Source organism: Cibotium barometz, chromosome 41, assembly GCF_041138505.1.
Source record: "Cibotium barometz isolate CiBa-2024 chromosome 41, ASM4113850v1, whole genome shotgun sequence".
Taxonomy (NCBI): Eukaryota; Viridiplantae; Streptophyta; class Polypodiopsida; order Cyatheales; family Cibotiaceae; genus Cibotium; species Cibotium barometz.
The window spans coordinates 31,681,303-31,701,197 of NC_141086.1; the positions used below are offsets into that span (position 1 = coordinate 31,681,303).

Genomic DNA, 19,895 nt, shown 5'->3' on the forward strand with positions numbered 1-19,895 from the left:
TTGGCTCTCCCAGTCCGGTCCGCAACTTTTTTATGAGGGCAGTGGTACAGATTTGGTTTTTTTCATTCGTAGAGGTATTGCCCAGCATGGTCTATTGCAGGATGTTCCTCACTCTGATTATACACCCCCTAGACAGAGGATTGACACCAGTTGGGAGATTATTGCCAGTATTACAGCATGGCAGATCTGGAGAGCTAGATGCACGGAGGCTATTGAGGGTGTCCAGATTTTTGGGTCTCAGTGCATTAGTACTATATGGGGTGATATCATCCACACTCTTATGGCTACTTGGGCTCGCATTCAGGGGCCCTCTCGTTCTGTGCAGGCGAAGCGTGTGATATTTATGCAGGAATGGGACCATGGCATCTTCTTTTGCTCTAGTACCACAGGTCTTACATGGCATCATGATGCTCCTCAGTGGTTGAAATCACCTTACATATTGGGGTGATTCTATTCTCTTCCAGCTTATAGTTGTGATTGTTGTATGTCTCATACTTAATAGAAGTCATTTCTGAAAAAAAAAAAAAAAAAACTTAACCGATCCCAAATATCATTCCTTCTCAAATTTGAGCTCCTAGTTGTAAGGAAATAATTCCTCTTATCATTCCTTCTCAAATTTGAGCTTGTAATGAAATAATTCCTCTTATCATTTTTTTTCCCGGAGAAAAAGATCCTTCTATTAGTTAATTAAAACAGCCACACTTGCGCCTCCGGGGGTAACTGTCTGTGTGTGATCCAATCTCCAAGAGACCTGGCTGGTCCCATGCTCAAGGCTCCCCACGATACATGCAGTCGGCGGCCCCCCAACATGTGGCGACTGGGTAAACGGATAAAGGGTTCCAAACCAAAGGCTGCCGAAGCCTCCATCTGAGACTCCACCCACGGACTGCAGATCTTGCAGCCGCTGGAGGGAGGCTAGGCCCTTACAGAGACTGCCCTGCTGCTCTCTGAACCTAGTGAGCTACCCCTCATAAAAGGGTGCTCTAGCTCGGCTCTTCTGACAATCTCTGGGTCGTGGACCAAACAATCAGGGATGCGAACACTCTGTTGATGATTTGGTCTGCATGTGTCCTCTAGGAGAAGGAAAACTGGCGAATGGGTTGACAGCATGGTGCCTGTGGGAATACTAATCAAACAACCTCTGTTGCAAGCCCATTCATTCACAGAAAAATGCGCGACAGTGGTCCTTGCATCCTTTATTCTAATTTGGAGAAGGGAAGGCTTCCCAGTGTGCAACCAAACTCAGCGTCGCTCCCGGCAGGGAGTGGGATTGCGAGTCTGCCTAATCGGGCATCCACTCTTAGGCGGTCTCCCTAGCTGAGATAGCCGTCTAGTCGATATCATCACCCACTTTTGGGCCCTGGCCTACATGGAGCTAGCAGGCTCCTCCCTCCGATATCAGGATGGAGACATTTATGCCCTGAGCTTGGAGATGATATTGTATGTGTTCATCCACGTGGTAGTCACTGTCCCTTGGAGGCCCTCAGTCGCTGTCCTTCCGATATGAGGATGGAGACATTGATGCCCCGAGCTTGGAGATGATATTGTATGTGTTCCTTGTGGCAGTCGCTCCCCGTTGGAGGCCCTTCTTCTCCAATTCCTTTATTTTGTGATGGATGGAGCATAGAGCAGGTGTACTGTAGGGCCAGCAGACCGGAGTGGAGTTTTATGGAGGACATGATCATGGATCTTTTGGCCCGCATCTGGCCCCTGTCAGATTGTGATTATCCCCCCTCGAAACTGACCGCGAAGACCCTCTATGGGGAGGGTGTCTTGAGCAGGTCTCACTCCTCCCAGCCTTAGTTATGCAGATCGTGTCTTGAAATGATCACTGGATTATATATATATATATATATTTTGGCGGGGGGAGGGTGGGGGGGGGGGTGTTGGCTTCCACTGCAGAAGAGGGGTACTTCTTCAGGATTTTCAAAAGCATGCTCAAGACACCCTCCATGGAGAGGGTGTCTTGAGAAGGTGTCACTCCTCCCAGCCTTAGTTATGGGGATCGTGTCTTGAAATGATCAGGGGAGGGGGGAGGGCTGCTTCCGCCATAGAAGAGGGGTACTTCAGGAGCTTCAAAAACCTATGTAGGAGGCCCAATCGATCTCTTGTTCCTGCAGGAACATCACCTTTTGGTAGGATGCATTCACAAATGTGGGGAGATTTTTCCCAGATGCAGCTATACCTTTTGGTCCCCTGCTTGCGGCCCTGAGGGGAACTAGGGAGGGGTGTGCATTTTGGTCAATGAGCAACTACTTTTGTCGATGCTGGATTTAAGCATCATTGTTTAGGGGAGAGTGAAGTGGATTATAGTCCGGGTTGGGGAGGACCATGTGGGTCTCCTCAACATTTATGCCCCCAATAGGGTGGCAGGGCAGACTGAGTTTTGGGCCCAGGTGAGACAGGCACTTCTCTAGGCAGATTTTTTGTGCACAGGTGGAGATTTTAAAATGTTGGAGGACCCAGAGGATAGGTAGGGTGGAGGCTTGGTTACTATCACAGGGTGTGAGTACATGGCTTGGAAGGAGTTGGTCCCCTCCTTAAGTGGCCAGGATCCATGGCACTTACCAAAGTTTGGCCGCACACCGGGAAGCCTTCGCTTCTACAGATCAGACCAGAGGATGCATGGATTAAATCTCTCGCACATTGATAGATTTTATGTGGATGAGTGGGCTTGCAACAGAGATGATTTGATTGTTATTCTCACAGGCACTATGCTATAAGATCATGCGCCTCCTGGAGAACTCATGGAGACCAGATGGTTAGCAGAGTGTCAACATCCCTTACTGGTTGGTCCAGGACCTAGAGATCGCGACAAGGAGAGTTGGGAGACCCTCACTTTTAGGCCATGAGAGGTGGCAGCATCGTTTGACTCTGGACTACAGGATATCAACACCCTTTTACAGAGTGCAGTTCACCACGTTCAGAGATCAGGCGAAGAGTCTCCACAGGGGCCTAGCCTTTCTCTAGTGTCTCTTGGAGCAGACCCTCGACAATCTGTGTGTGGAGTCTCAGAGTGAGGCAACCCGCATAGAGATCCAATCAACCAAGGAGAGGAGGGTGGAGTATTGATACTGTGCGAGGGCCTCCCTCTGGACTGAGGCAGGGGACAAGGTCATTTGTGGTTTCTTTGAGATGGTAGGCCCTCGACATCGCAGAGATGGGTTTGGAGGCTGAGGAGCCCAGACGGTACTATAGAGGCAGTCCCCCTCAGGTTCGGGAGATAGCCACATGTTTCTTTGAAGATCTCCTTTTAGGAGATTTTGAAATTTTCTCCCCCCCCCTTGTGGAGGCTGCGAGGGAGAGAGTCTGGCAACCTATGCGGGAGGTGGTGCCCCTAGGTGTCGAGGCCCTCTCATGCTCCCCTTTGTCTCTCGTTGAGTTGTGAGATTCATTTCAAGCCCTTCCGCGGGGCAAGTGTGCAGGTGAGGATGGCTTGCTGGTCACTCTTTTTGTGCATCATTGGGATCTCATGGAAGGCGGTGTTATGGCCACCTTTAATGAGATCATGGCCTCAGGTCACATGCCAGGGAGACTCTCTGAGGGCCTGATTCACTTCATTCAGAAGGGAGGGTGGTGACCGTCTGGGGATTCTGCAGTGGTGCCCCATCACCCTCCTAGGCAACGCATACAAAATCGCCGCCAAAGCCATCTGCCAATGCCTATAGCCTCATCTCTCTGGGGCCCGATCTGAGCCATGGTACCCAAACTGGCTTCATCCAAGATAGAAGCATCTTGGATAACATCTTCACCTTTTGGGAGGTGACAACTCCAACTAGGCTTTGCAAGGAAGACATGGCAGTGCCTCTTGATTTTGAGAAGGCTTATGACAGTGTGGGCTTTTCTAGGGGGCACTATGCTTAGGATGGGATTTCCATCCGGATGGAAATCCGGATGGGATTTCCATGCGGATGGATTAGAGGTGTCTATGTCCTATATTCGGCAGCTCTCATTGAGGTCCGCATCCAAGGGGCCACAGGGGATAGGTTTCCGATCTTCAGATTAGTCAGGGATGTCCCCTTGCCCCTTTCCTCTTCCTCATCTGGCGGAGGTGATAAGCAGCTCTCTCTAGGCAGGAGACAAGACCTCAGGGTCTCCGCCTCTCCATTGGAACCTCACCATTGAGACCCCTTTCCTCTTCCTCATCTGACGGAGGTGATAAGAAGCTCTCTCCGGGTAGGAGACAAGACCGCAGGGTCTCCGCCTCCCCATTAGATCCTAGGAGGAGCTACTTGATTGGGAGTTCACGGACAACATAGCTGCGTACCTCTCAGGAGAGAGGGAAACCTTCAGAGTTTTGCCCTCACCATCGAGACTTTCTGCTTAGCCTCCGGAGCTCAAATCAATTAGCACAAGTCGTGTGGTTTTTGGGTAGGATCTTCACCCACATGGTCTTGGCCCCCAATTGAGTCATTTTAGTGGATCTCCAAGGTATCCCAATCAGGTACCTCGGGTGTCAGGTTGGGATTGACATCGCAGTTGCCTTCTTTTGAGTATTCCAAAGAACCTTTTGTATTGGAGCATCGCTCGCCTCTCCCTTGCTAGCTGTGTGATCATGGCCAACCATGTGCTCCTAGCCACCATGTGGTACATCACTTCTTATTGGCATTTTCGAGAGCATGCCTCGGTCAGGTACGACGGCTCATCCGGAAGTTTCTTTGGGGGGCCGGGTTAGACGGCCGGCTTGGACCAAGGTGGCCTGGAGGGCTCTGACACGTGGAGGATTGGACATCATCGACCCAACTCTAGGAAGCAAAGCCTTGCTAGGCAAGTTGGTTGTGAGAGGCCTTGGTGGTGAACCCTGGAAGGCCTTTCTAATTGATCGGATCTTACCTCAAACTCCCTCAGTTGGCAGCTCCTGGACTCCTAGTGTATGATGGATCTTCGTGGAGATCGTGTGGCGTGAGCACTGCCTTTCGGACAAGGAGAGACTTTGCCAGCCACCGTTGATTTGGAAACACTTCTTCAAGATGCCCAATAGTCACCCATTGGGCGCTCGTTCTCATATAGCCTGGGGCTGTTGAGAGATATGTTGCCATGGAGCACAAGGAAGGTAGGGAGTGAGTCACGTGAGGAAGAGAAGAAGTATGCACATTAGAAAAAGGAATAGACTAAAGGTCTAATGTCAAAGGTTGATTTGTATGGTTATTTGTAAAAGGTAAAGTCAACGGTCAAAAAGATAGCACATGGAAAGTGCATGGAGGCACATGTAGTGTGAGGATTTATGGACACATGGGTGGCACATATCTTGTGGGATGGAGCTCCATGAGAGCTATAAAAAGATGTATTTGGATCAATTCTATGTTAAGTGGTTTTTGTGTGTCTATCTCTTGCTCTCATGATTAGCACTTAATTGCTTGCTTAATCAAGTTTTAAGAAGTCATTAGTTCTACCATTATGGCTTTAATTGTATTTGAACCTCCTTAGCTTAGTAATTTGTAACATGGTATTAGAGCAAACTTGGATCTTATTAGGAGGTTAAAGCCTACTTAGTAGATGTCTTAGTATATAGTTAAAGCTTCAATTAGTCTCTTTCACTTTACTTCTATTCATTAGGAGAGTAGAGGGCTACATCGTCAGTAGTCTCAACAACATCATCCTCAACAAGTGAAAAATCAAACTGAAGCCAGAGACAACAGAAGATCACTCTTAACACACAACAAATCGGTAACAATTGGCATTCTCCATTTAGAGGCGACCTCCCTATCGGCAGCACATGTGGCTTGTCTCCGAACAAGGTAATGTACCAAGCAGTACGGGGAAGATAACAACTCTCCTTGGGTGTAGACATATCAACCCGGAGTGTAGAATAACGGTAAGCAACACCAGCATAAATAGTTCAAAAGAGCATGCAAATAATAGCAATAATTTATCAATCACTCAACAAAGAGAAAGAAGGAAGTGTTACACAGCAGCGTGTCCACCTTGAGAAAAGCAACATTGTGGCTAGGAAGCCAGTAAGACAGAGAGTTTACTTTAAGGAGCGCTGCAGTATCCTTCAACAATAAATTCCATCTACGACATCTAGTGTGACAGTTACACGCAACAACTTTGCTCCGTACACCTGGACTCTAGCAGCTAGTAGTTGAGAGAGAGAGAGAAGGGAGCGTGTTAACAAATTGTAAGCTGGCAGCGCCTCTCTTGAACACGTAATTTTACATACGAGAAGAGGAATGAAAGGCTATAGACCAGGTGCTTTGGGCCGCCAGCTGTGCATCTCCCGGAGAGCATCAGTAAAACAGCAGCAACACTTCAAATTCTTGATAACTGTAGGCAATCGCATCAGTAGATGCACACAGTCGTACCGCCCCTCAGCATGGTGTAGAGGGCACAATCTCATCCACAAACAACTCCAGCAGTTGGCCTCATAAGAAAAGATAAGGTTTATTCGAAAGGGCCCTGCTGCTTAAGAGAGTGTTCACATGGCCAGCCATATTCTAGTGTTTTTGGGTTTTTTGCATTGCATTATGGGCATTGCCAAGAGCTGCACTGACATGGGTTGCAACAACACCACAACAAATTATTCATTTTTCACCGCCGAATGAGTGAGTGTATGTGATTGACCATGAGTCAAACAAATGGAATGTAAGCGGCCAAATGAGCATGCAAAAAAATCTCTCTCACTACCTAAGCCAAAAAGTTGTAATACGTGACCACCAAAGAGTAGCCAAAGTAGCACCGTGGGGGAGTAAAAATTAACTTGGCCATCTCTAAAATAACCTTTGATCTGGAGAGTAACCAAGACAGAAGAGCCTTTGAGTTACCCAGCCAGGTTAGAAACGAGGGGGGGTGATAATATGTTGTAAACCTCACATCTGACCACCTTGCAGTAGCCTAAAAATATGGCAACAAGGAAGGGTGTTGAGAGATGTCGTGCCATGGAGCACAAGGAAGGTAGGGAGTGAGTCACATGAGCAAGAGAAGAAGCATGCACATTAGAAAAAAGGAATAGACCAAAGGTCTAATGTCAAAGGTTGATTTGTATGGTCATTTGTAAAAGGTAAAGTCAAGGGTCAAAAAGATAGCACATGGAAAGTGCATGGAGGCACATGTAGTGTGAGCATTTATGGACACATGGGTGGCACAAGGGTGCACATATCTTGTGGGATGGAGCTCCATGAGAGCTATATAAAGATGTATTTGGATCAACTCTATGTTAAGTGGTTTTTGTGTGTCTATCTCTTGCTCTCATGATTAGCACTTAATTGCTTGCTTAATCAAGTTTTAGAAGTCATTAGTTCTACCATTATGGCTTTAATTATATTTTAACCTCCTTAGCTTAGTAATTTGTAACAGGCCCCCCCTCAGCTTTGGCCCAACCCAGTCTCGGTGAGTGGACTAGTTTCAAGCGGCTTCCTCAGGAGGCTTAGGACAGATGCCTCGTTGAGATTCGAGGCAGAGAGCAAATAGTCCTCGGTATCAATGCAGCCATTCCCCGCGATTGGCAGAGCCCCCACCAGGATCCCTCCCCTCCCGAGTGGCTGGGAGTTTTCAGGCGCCACGACATGCCTCTGGTGGCAGTGCTAGGATCAGAGAGGGAACTTGCTCTGATTCTTTCAATCAGGTGCCATGCACATTTGGCGGGCATGGTGCAGCAAGGCCATTGAGGGAACCCTCATCCTACGAGTGGAGTCCACCTATGTCATATGGACAGATATCATTTATACCCTCTGGGAAGCTACAGGGAGATTTGGACTGCATGCGGAGATGTCGAGAGGCCTTCCTACGCATCCGGCAGCAGGCCACCTTCCTCTCAGACAATGCCAGTGATCTCACTTGGCACTACAGGCCAGAGGTCCCCCCGCCCCCGCCCCCCCCCCCCTCTCCAGCGGAGCCCTCCTTTTGTATAAGGTAGTTCCCTCCGATTGTGGCCAGCCATGGAGGGGACTACCCTCACTAGTAGTTTTCCTCTGTTGGAGGTTCTGAGCATGTACTTCAGCCTGTTGTCTGGTTTTTCAAATAACTAATAGAAAGATCTATTTCCTGGGGAAAAAAAAAGACAACATTTATAGCTAGATTCAAATGCTACGAGGAATATCAACATAGACTTTAGTCAAGGTTGTCATCTTTAGATCACTGGCATAAGAAGGCATTTATGGCTTGGTGTGGAGATTCTACATTTGCACACAAAACTAAGAACTGGCCTTGGATTTGTACCTTACAGGATGCAAGTCAAATAATAGAATTTGCAGGAACAGGAATTTTTCATTGTTCTTTCGAAGGGTTTGATACAGAGCATCGCACACTTGCCATAGGATCCTTACATGGTGGATGGCTTGTGCAGGTATCCTCAAGTTGCTTGTTTGATACCATTTGTCAACCTCATATTCTGCATAGTTACATAACTCTGAACCATGAACATTTTGAAAGCTGCAATAAGCCCTCTCTACTAACTCAGGTTTCCTTCTGAATATTTTCAGGTCACTTCTGTCTCTTTAAGAGTGCTGCGAGGTCATGAACCCTTGGTATATGAATGGATACCACCTGCCAGTAATGAGAAAGGTTTACAAGCGCTTAACAGAACACAGTCTTCCAATACTTCACCAAGCATAACAGTTGCTGCACTAAATGATAAAGGAGTAGTTTTAGCAGCCACCAAAAAGTTATACTCAATAAGAGTGGATAGTCAAGGTGTTTGTCATGTCACGGGCACCAGACTTCATCATTTTGAGGTATTCTCAGCCTCACTTGTACAGATGTGCTTGCTTGTTAGGAATAGCATGAGCACTTTTCTGTGTGGGAAAATCTTCAAGGTTGCTTAATTTTTAAATATTTGAATTCAAATTTCCATACAGATAAGGTAAACTAATGTCTTGTTATGAGAGGTAGTATGCTAGTTTATATTTGATTGATAAGTTTCAAATGCATCCCCAAAAAGATACAGGTAAGGTAAACTAATGACTTGTTATGAGAGGTGGTATGCTAGTTTATATTTGATTGATAAGTTTCTAATGCATCCCCCAGAGATATATAGCGTTTGCAAGCTTTTGATATGCTTCTTGTGTTGTAAATCTGCTTGTACTCCTGGTTCCATCATCCCCAGCTTGCTTTTTGATCTACCAGTCTAGCTCAACATCAATGCAACTCTTAATCCTATTCTTTTGTAGCTGTTATTATTGTTCAATTATGATGACTATTACAAAGAATAAAATTTAAACCAGCATGCTCTCTGACCTGCCAACACAAATACAGCATTAGAATCTTGACACTTTCTAAACATCATTAAACTCTTTAAAAAAAAGAACTAAATTTACATTCAAGAATCTGGCATCACCATGCCCAGCAGCATTTGGCACGATAAAGCCCATCCTAGCAGAGCATTTTCTTTGGTAAGAAATGAGATTTCGATTAAGTATGAACAAAACAATAAAGAAACCTAGCCAAAGGCCTACCAAAGTTCATAAGGTGTAACTGAGTTAGGAATTTAAGGAAGAACTTTTGGAGCTATTGAAATCCTACAAAGATGTATTCTCTTGGAACTACGCTGATATGAAGGGAATTGATCCCAGCTTCTATCGGCACAAAATCAATCTCAAGAAGGATGCAATTCCAATAAGGGAGAGTAGGTACATGATGAATCCCAACGATGCCAAGCAAGTCGAGGAAGAGATAGACAAGCTTTGAAAGGTTACATTCATCTATCCGATAGATAAAGTAGAATGGCTATGTCATTGTCCCCAAGACGAATAGGAAGCTTAGAGTCTATATAGACTACATGAAGTTGAATGCCTCTACAATATCAGATCTCTACCATTCATAGACTCGCTATTGGATGCTATGGTAGGACATGAGATATATTCAGCGGCTACAACAAGTCTGCATGGCTCCAGAAGATAAAGGAAAAACAACATTTGTGACCGAATGGAGTGCATTCGCCTCTAATGTGATGACCTTCAGATTGAAGAATGCTCCAGCTACATTCCAGAGAATGGTGCAAGAAATATTCTATTAATATTTGACCACCTTCATGAGGATATTTGTGGATGACTTAAGTGTGTGTGGAAAAAAGAAAGATCGCATAAAGCAATTAATGATGCCACATGTGTCTGGAAAAATGCAGAAAAGCTAAACTGAGTCTTAACCCAGCGAAGTGTACCTTTGTAGTCGCAAGTGGATCCTTGTTGGGACACTGTGTCCGCGGAAGGACTAGCAATAGACCCGATAAAGTAGAAATCATAGTGAAGTTGCAACCACCTAAGAATAACAAGGAATTAGCGAGATTCTTGGGATTAATCAAGTGACATAGCAGGTTCATGAGATTTCCGGCAAATGTAGCGATACCTCTGTACTGTCTAACTATGAAGGATGTGGACTATGTTTGGTCAGGAGCATGTCAAGAAGCATTCCAAAATCTAAAACGGATGCTGTCTCCAACACCGATTCTCCAACAACCAAACTTTGAGCTAGTGTTCCATGTGTTCGTGGATGCCTCTAACATGGCCATAGGAGGTGCTTTAATGCAAGAATCACATGAAGGATGGTTCAGACCAGTGTATTATGAGACTGTCTAAAGTAGAAAGGAATTATTCCACCATTGAGGAGTCGCTGGGAATGATTTACTCAATCAAGAAATTTAGGCATTATCTATTTGGGAATGTTTTTGAATTTCACGTGGATCATAAGGCACTCCTGTATTTGGTAAAACAAGCTGGACGTAGTAGGCAAGCTAGCCAGATGGATGCTATTGTTGTAGGAGTTTGAGTTCATAATTAAACACACCCTAGGAAATAAACATGCAGTGGTAGATTTCCTATTCAGTTTCATAGGCCCTTGGGGTCTTCCATAGACGTTAATATAACTTTCTCTCTCTCTCTCTCTCTCTCTCTCTCTCTCTCTCTCTCTCTAGAAAGTAGGGAATCTCATACAACACGATGTTTGACTCTCTCTCTCTCTCCTCCTCTCTCTCTCACAATAGAGATTTAACCTATATAATATTAGCACTACTACTCTCTCTCAACAAAACTTAGAGAATGCTTAGGAGAAGATTTTTTTTTTTCCGAGAAAAGATCCTTTCATTAGTTATGTAAAAAACGCCCGTAGGGCTACAAAAGAGATCTCTCCTGCTCCTAACAGAGAGAAGAGCAGTGAATACATCATGGCAGCCCGGGAGACTCTCCCTAGGTGCTGCAAAATACAAGCATCAGCCTAAAGGACTGAGCGGCTAAATCATACAATGGGGGGGGGAAAGAGCCAAACAGGTGGCCTGTAGTGCCAACGGGGGGATCCCGTGTGTAGGGTGTAGAAAGGGCCACAGCGCCAAGTGGTATGAAAGGCCTGGCGCCGTAAAATCGCCTCATCCGAGTCTCCCCGGATGCGGTCGTACTGTCCTCGCAGGGTGTGGGTCAACTCCTGCCAAATCCCCCGAACAGTCTCTGCTGGTGGCTCTAATCTCCCCTCAAAGGCCGTGAAGCACCGGGCCCTCCAGGTGAACCAGATGGTGAGGCTGCTGAGGAGCTCCCATCGTAAATCCCTCTCCTGTGTCCAGCTGGCGGACGAGAAATCCGGTGCCGGAACCAGGCGAGGCTGGCCCCTAATAAATCTGATGGCCTGACTGCCCTGCTCCATCTCATAGCCCATAGCAGGCCCTGACGAAGTCGACCAAGCAGCGGCACCCCACGTAAACATACCCTCTGGAGAGAGGGGGGCTAGAATACGCAGCATCCGCAGCCAAATCTGTTGTGCCTGAGGGCAGTCCCAAAGGCAATGTCTCTGTGTCTCCAGAGGGTGGCCGCATCGGACGCAGGCCGCCGGAAGACCGCTGTAAACAAGCCAAGTGCCAACTGTTGAGCCCCTGTGGGCGACCAGCCACTGAAAAGCCGAGATCCTGCGGGCCTGTCGACTAGCCCAGAGCCGAGCCCAGAAATCCTCCAGGAACTCCAGTGATAGTCCCTGCAATCGCCAATGCCCCGCTGCCGCTGGAGAAACCGTCCTCCTCGCCGTCAAAATATGCCGTCCCAGCCGAACAGTATACTGAAAAAATGTGATCTCTGTGGCCTCAAGGGATGCATAAGGATCATGCCACTCGTACTCTCCGGGGTCCCACTGTAGCCGGGCCAAGGGGCGCGCTGCATATGCCCATATACGCCAATCCGGGAGCACGTCAGCAGGGTCGGGGTCAATATGCCACTTCCGAGAAGCGGCAGCCACTACCCGAATCCTCTGAAAGGTGCACTCTGCAACCAAAGGCGACTCCACCTCCACTCTCTGGAGTCGGCCCTCATCCTGAATCTCATAATAGAGGCATCTGCCATCCTCAGTGCTAGCTCTGACAGCAATCAGGATCTCCAACTGTGTGAAGGCACCCATCCACCGTGGGGCCACTGGCTCGAGAGGTGTGAACCACTCCTCTGTAAGTGCCTCCTGAATATCATCCCTCATAATCAACCCCCCTCTGAAGTGACTCAGCCTCTCCACCTGGGTCTCCTCTGGTAGACTACAGAAAGCCTGCCAGTCTCCAAAACTACGAGCTGGGCCTGCCGCTAAAGGTCCCCAGGCTAGACGAGGCCGAGAACCCAGCATATGACCCTGCTCTGTACGAACCGCTGGGCTCCAGATGAGCGGCTGCCTAGCCCGCTCCTCAACACAAGACGGAGGCCGCTGAGAGAGCCCCGGTCTCAGCAGCTCCCAAGCTCTCAGGATACTCAAAGCAAATCTGTGGGGGCTGCGGAAGAGTCCCTCTGAGGCGAGGCGGGAGGAGTCTCCATCAGAGTCTGAAGCTCAAGCGAAGGCGAGGCGAAAGCGGAAAACCTGCAGGAAGCGGGCTGCACACCAAGAGGCGGAAAGACGGATGACGAAGAGGGAAAAAAAACCAAAACCCCCGAGGGGTGAAAAGCAGCACGACAGAGGAGGGAGGGGGGGGGCGGCGAGAAAAAAAAAAAAAAAAAAAAAAGGGGGGGCGGGGCGCTGCTGAATGGAGACGGGCGTGAGGAGGCAAAGAGGCGGGGGGGCGAACAGGCGGCAGCGGGGGGGGGGATGACGAACAGGCGGCAACGGGGGGGGATGGCGAACAGGCAGCGGGGGGGGAACAGGCAGCAGCGGTGGGGGAAGGCGAACAGGCGGCAGCGGGGGGGTAAGGCGAAATGGCGAAGAGGGGAGGGGGGCGAAACGGCGAAGTGGTGGGGGGCGCAGCGGCGAGGAAGGAGGGGGGGGCGGCGCAGCAGCGAGGAAGGAGAGGGGGGGCGCAGCAGCGAGGAAGGAGAGGGGCAAGCGAGGGGCGGAAGGAAAAAAGGGGGCGAGGAGGGGGGGGGAGCGAGGGTGCGCAGAGCAGGGTGGAAACGGGAGCTTCAGCGAGCGGAGTGACGAAGGATGCAGATGGGCCACTGTCTTTTTGCTTAGGAGAAGATTAGCAATAATCCTTTTTATTATATAAGCCTCATAGGATTAAAGAGCATGATTAGAGAGACAAGTAGCATAATGTGGACATAAACAAGCAATTAGCCCCACATAGATACTATTCACACAACGATAAATCCTACACAAAGTACAGATTAGGAACTTAACACAAAGTTAACTCCTACCCAAACAAGCATAACAAAGAGCTTAACCAATAGCTAAACATGCTTCACAAAGGACTTGACCAAGAGCTAAAACAACTCCTCACATAGAGAGAGCTCCCAAGAAGGATGGCTTTGATAACATGCCATGTGACTCCCTTGCCACCCAGACTCCCTAAAATTGACTAGCTTATCTAGTCCTTTTACACCTACTTGTAAATCCTGTCACCACCATGAATGACTTGCTTTGGAGAGACTACGTTTGATCTCTTGATATGTACTCCGGAAACGACAACTCGGAGAGAAATTGCAGCATTTCATCATACCAACTTGGTTTTTTCCCATTTATGATGAAGAGGTGTGCATCTAGAAAATCATCCTCCACCCTATCTGGAAGTATATGAGAGAGAGAGAGAGAGAGAGAGAGAGAGAGAGAGAGAGAGAAAGAAAGAAAGAAAGAAAGTTGTATTAACGTCTTCAAAAGGCCAAAATGACCTATGAGACCAAAAGATTACATCATATCCATGAGGTACATAATCTTGGGTACAAAATAGTAATAAAGAAAGATAACAAAAATCTAGAACTTTAAAATCTGATCTAGGAACATGAGCAAATAGCTCTTATATCACCCTAATACATCCCTCATGGGCCGCTGTGACATGGTGCTCAAGGTGGTAAAACTGAGCTGGCGCGAGAAGGTCCTGCGATGAGAGAGAGAGACAAAGAAAGAAAGAAAGAAAGAGAGGGATTCTCTAAGAGAGAAAGAAAGAAAGCTGTATTAACGTCTACTAGAGGCCGAACTCGACCTATGAGACAAATCAATGTACAACTGTCAATGTCTTCTGAACTTCGAAAACGGACACCGGATGAAGGAGATATGACCAAAAACGTACAAGCTAAAGTAGAGAACGGTGTCAACAAAATGCAGGCTTCCAACCCAAAAACTTATATTGATTCAATGTGGACACGCGACGAGATTACAATGGGGATCACAAGAGTGATGAGAGAAAAGACTTATGGGTATCCGAGGCGCGGGATCCCTTGCCCACAAGCCGTCTTGTATCTAAACGAATGTAGGAGAGGTCGGGCTAGGCCACATTACTCCACCTCAAGGTACTCCCATATAGAGGCAAAGAATTCGGGGCCTCCAAGCATACCTTGAGGGCACCATGTGAGGCCGGATAAAAATCCCAAGAATCCCACGCCTCACATACACTTAAGGCATCTGGCATCAAATTCTGCTTCCCCGGTTTGTGAATAGTGTCAATGTCAAATTCTACGATGAAGTCCTACCATCTGCCCTGTTTTGGTGACAGCTTAGGTTGCGTCTGAAAGTACATTAGAGATATGTTATCTGTGAAAACTTGTGTGTGCTTGTCTTGCACATAATAGCGCCACTTCCTAAGGCAATGAACCACTGCTTGCATTTCCTTTTCATGTGTGGTCCATCGGCGTTCTACATCGCTGAATTTGCGTGACTGCAAACTCGCATTTCTCCGGTTTGGCATATAGTTTGTGCTCCCGTAACAATTGGAATACCGTTTTTAAGTGTTCTTTATGTTCACTCAGGGTCTTGCTGTATATGAGCAGATCATCAATATATATGATCAAAAATTCATCTCAATAGTCTTTGAAGATATCATTCATCATTGTGCAGAAAGTGGCCGGGGCATTGGTCAACCCAAACGGCAACACCAGCCATTCCTAGCTTCCATACCTTGTGCGAAAAGCCGTTTTCTCAATGTCGTCTTTGGCGATTCGTATTTGATGATATTCGGATCGTAAGTTGATGAAGTACTTTGCTCTCGCTAGTTGGTCCAATAGTTCCTCCATTACTGGTATGGGGTAGCGGTTCTTGATAGTGATTTTGTTGAGGGCCCTATAATCGGTGCATAACCTGGTTGATCTGTCCTTCTATGTGACAAACAACACAGGTGCACCATACGGTGACTTGTTGGATCGCACCATTGCATTTTCGGCCAGTTCATTCAACTGTACCTTGAGCTCCTTGAGCGTTGTAGCATCCATCCTATATGGAGCTTTAGCCGGAGGGCTGTGCCCTGGCAAGAGTTCAATCTTGTGGTCCACCGATTGTTTCGGCGGTAACCCGGTTGGAAATTTCTCGGGCAAGACATCCTGGAACTCATCTAGAACTTCGTGTATCTCTGCTTCACCAATTTTGCACTTTGTCTGCTGTGCATCCTTAACTTTCATCACACATAAGTGTATTTGGCAACCTTGCTTAGCTGCCCTCTTTGCCTGCTTGGCACTGCACCATTCTGGCATCTTGCCGCGACTATCTGTCACTTTCTGAGCTTTACTAGACCCTGTTGCATACATCGGGGTGCTCTGGATTTTGCCTCCAATGTTCTTGTTGAGTGATTTGTCCCCGGAGTGAGGACGGATGCATGGCACACTGACTCCTGCTCCGTGCATATCCAATATCATGGTATTCACACCTTTTCCCATAAAGGCGATGAGATATTTGTCGACCCAAGTGAGCCCTACAATCACTTTGAAGGCATCCATGGGGCACGACTATGAAATTCAATTGCGCTTTCCATGTGCCTGCTTGCACTTGCACAGTATATGCCATCTTTACGTTATCATCCTGTCCTTGTGCGAAAGACACTGACAGTTTATTGGAGTCACACACCTTCACTCCCAATTTCTTGGCACAGTTTGGGGTGATGAAATTATGTGTGGCTCCCGTATCCAACATGATATTTTGCTCTCATGACCATTCACACTAGCTTCAAAATACACATTCTGTACTGTCGATAATTGAGCTGCCATGCATTTTGGTATTGCCTCCACGGCTCCTACCCTTGGTGGGCTATCGCCTCGTCGAGATGAGGTTTCTGCATCCTCAATCTCGGTGATCCTGAGTCGATTCATCCGTTCATAATTATCCTCTTGCCCTTGGGCTTGAACGGTGGTAACCCGGCTTTGTGCGGGTTTACGAGGGCATTCACTGTCATAATGTCGGGGGCGGGAGAGGGCGCCTTGCAACATTGGAAAATCCCCCTATACTAGTTGACTGGGATGTCCCCCTCTCCGGCACAAAGTTTCTATTCACTGAATTACTCCCATAGGTTCGGGGTATGAAAGGTCCACTTGATCTTGCCCCGCTTGTACTTGTCCCAGAAGTCTCTCCCTGGGTTTCATTACAAGAGTTATCATTCCTGTTCTGAGGCTTGGCACCATTCCATCCTCCTGTTCCTGTTGCATTGGTTTTGCTTTGCCACTTCCTGCTCTCAGTGTCGGATAACCGTTCTGCCATTGTGAGTGCCGCCTCATAATTTTCAGACTCCTGCTTCTCGATCTCTCTGCGGGTCCAATCACGTAATCCGAACAAGAACCTGTGCAATCTATCTGTAGAATGCATATCTATGATCTGCAACATAAGTTGTTGATATAATCCTGCAGTTTTCCATTTGCGTATTTGAGGTTACGCCATTCATCGCGTACCTTGAAGACTTCATTCCGTGGCACAAAATAGAGAGAGAGAGAAGGCGGTGGAGGCTTCTCTAAAGAGAGAGAGAAAGAAAGAAAGAAAGAAAGATATATTAAGCATCTACTAAAGACCCAATGGGCCTATGAGACCAAAGTGGTACAATAATGTCCATGGCATATCTCATCATGGAATGGAAAATAAAACAAAATGAAAACATAAATATAGCTATCTCACTGGGGTGATACAAAACTGTCCATGGAAACTCGTCATGGAATACTAAGAACATAAACACATGGGAGCAACATCAGCTCTGAGTAGATGGTATACCACTCTCCAAAATGTCAAGCATGGGGTTGACGAGTATGGCTGAGAGGTCTCCCTCAGCTATGTCAGATGGAAAGGTAGCTCGATGGCGGTGGAGCATGTCCTGGATCTGGAGTTGATGAGGTGATCGTGACCAATGGGGGGGTTGAGGGCGTCGGGCACGCTGGAGTGCAGAGGCTCAATCCGAGGTAACTCCTCTCGGGCGAGGTATAGGTCCAGAGCAGCTCGTGGAGGGTCCACAAGATCCACTATGTCGGTTTCCTGCACCTCTTGGGTCCGGAAGAAACTGGTGATATTTGGCTGCCGAGAGAGAAATGAAATGATATATTAACGTCTTCAGAAGGCCAAAATGGCCTATGAAACCAAAAAGGTTACAACAATTGGTGGATGTGATACAATGTCTGTGTATAAAGAATGGCACCACTGCCATTCTCCCTTACACCCAAGGAATGGCAGTGGTGCCATTCTGAAGGTCTCCCATCACTCACCTTGAAAGGAGAGAATTGCACGCTTGCCATTCTTCTTGGAATGGAGGGAAGAATGGAAGTGGCTCCATTGTCAAGGACTCACATCCCATCATCTTGAGGGGTATAATAGCACCACTTCCATTCCCCCTTACTTTCAAGGAAGAATGACAGTGGCGTCCATTCTCAAGTCCTCCCATCACCTTGAAGGGGAGAATGGTAGGACACATGCCATTCTCCCTTATATTCAAGGAAGAAGGGGGAGGGGGGGGAGGCGGGCAGCAAAACAATGAATGGGGGGGAAACGGTAGCAGTGCGACAGGGTGGGGAAGGAGGGGTGCATAGCGGCTGGGGGCGAGAGGTTGCAGGTGAGGAGCTGACGGGAGCTTGCACGACTGTTATTATTTTTGCTCAAAGGAAGAGTTCAAGAAGAAGTAGAAAGAGAAAAGGCGGAAGATACAGCACCACGCCCCGAGGGACCGTGAACTCACTAAGTCATCCGAAAGACCGTGGAAGCAGCCATCACTGGGTAGGGCAAGAAAAGATTATTTGAGTTTGGGGAAAGCAAGGTCAGCGCCAAAAAGGGGAAGCTCCTTAAAGGAGGTTCTAGTGGGAGAATGGAGGTGCCCAATAGTCAATAGATGGAGGAGGATCTAGCTGCACTGGGCCAATCTGTGCTGTTGACCCAGAGATTGGAGCAACAACAGCAGGAAACCGATGGACAAGAAATGTTCACCCACTATCAACTCCCTGTGATGGGCCTCATTATGCCGGAATCCACCGCCACAGTACAACTGGAGATGTACCTTCCTCAGCCAAGACCCACCATGCCCAGCCTCTCTTTGCGGACACTTTTTCATTTATAACTAATAAAGGATCTTTCCTTGGAAAAAAATTAACTAAACTTTAAAAACATCTGTGTTTTTTATTGAAAAATCACTTGATGAATTTTGTTTCCAATCAGAAGATTCATTGGTCGAATTCCAAATCTTATTGAAAATTTGATAAATAAAATCAACTATATTATTTTTTTATAAATATTTAAAATTTTACTCTTTTAAGGCTAATTTAAAATGAAGAAAAGCATTTGGTGAAATATTTACTTTTTATGCTGGATGTCGACAATGATTTTTTAAAATCTAAAACACTCTTCTCTACAGGTCTCTGCCATTGGAATTTGTCTAGTGCAAGTATCACAATCTCCAACAAATGAAAGGAACTGTGAAGGCTGTTCTTCTACCCCGGAGTCGGTGACTATGGTGGTTATTGGAGAGTGGACCTCTAACACAGCTTCTCTCTTAACATGGCCTCATCTGGTGGGTACCTTTGTTTGTTTGTAAGAAGGATTCCTTAAACTGAAGTTGGCTGGCTAAAATCCAAAGTTTTTTATAACTATTTTCATTCTTGGAGATGGAAACTGAACCAATAGCAAGAGTACCCCGACGCTAGACCATCCCACTGGACCATCCTGGAGCATTCGGTGGACTACCAGAAACGGAAGCACACCACCAATGGATACATGAGAGGTGCACGTACCGGCATTGAAGACACCGCACTGCCACTCCGATGGCATCTACCAGAGATAGGAGATTCCACCGAAGGCTGTCACTCTAGTGAGCATCTACCAGAGATAGGAGATGCCACCGACTGCACTGAGTCCACCATGCCTTGCAAGAATCAGTTAAATTGCCCTCAGCTCATCCTTGAGGACAACCTTAACCTTTCCATCTAGTCCTGGGGACATCCTTTATCCAACCCTTGGGGACATCCTTTTCCATCTAGTCGTGCTCATTGAGACTTATTTATTGAGTGCTATAGTCACTTGTTATTCCCTCTGTGTGTTTACTCACTGTGATCACTGCTAGGTGTGCACGGTAGGTACAGTGAAGGGCATGTAACAGCAACATGGGAGCAATGCAAGTGTTGTTTACAGTATTTTTGTCATTATGCTCTATTCATGTGTGCATTGTGCAGTGAGCATTGAGGACTTCGGACATACTGTCCAGAGGGGAACCACCACTTTAGTGTGCTGAGCAACCAACCCTGCTACAACTTCCTTGCATAAACAAAAAGTCTTGTTGACCTTTGATTAACCACATCACTTTTTGCCATAGATTTTCTGAACATTAGAATGTTGGCAATGACAGTAATGAAAAA

The 19,895-nt window shown here is 47.0% G+C and overlaps 1 protein-coding gene across 2 annotated transcripts in view; it reads left to right on the forward strand.

Moving 5' to 3' along the window:
• LOC147614863 (uncharacterized) overlaps positions 1-19,895 on the forward strand; it is a 59,766-nt gene that overhangs the window by 11,842 nt on the left and 28,029 nt on the right. For both annotated transcript variants that reach the window (XM_086780185.1, XM_086780184.1), the window contains exons 3-5: positions 8,165-8,284; positions 8,421-8,672; positions 18,899-19,054. In XM_086780185.1, the coding sequence (XP_086636311.1) occupies positions 8,165-8,284; positions 8,421-8,672; positions 18,899-19,054 (528 nt within the window). The remainder of the gene's footprint in view (positions 1-8,164; positions 8,285-8,420; positions 8,673-18,898; positions 19,055-19,895) is intronic.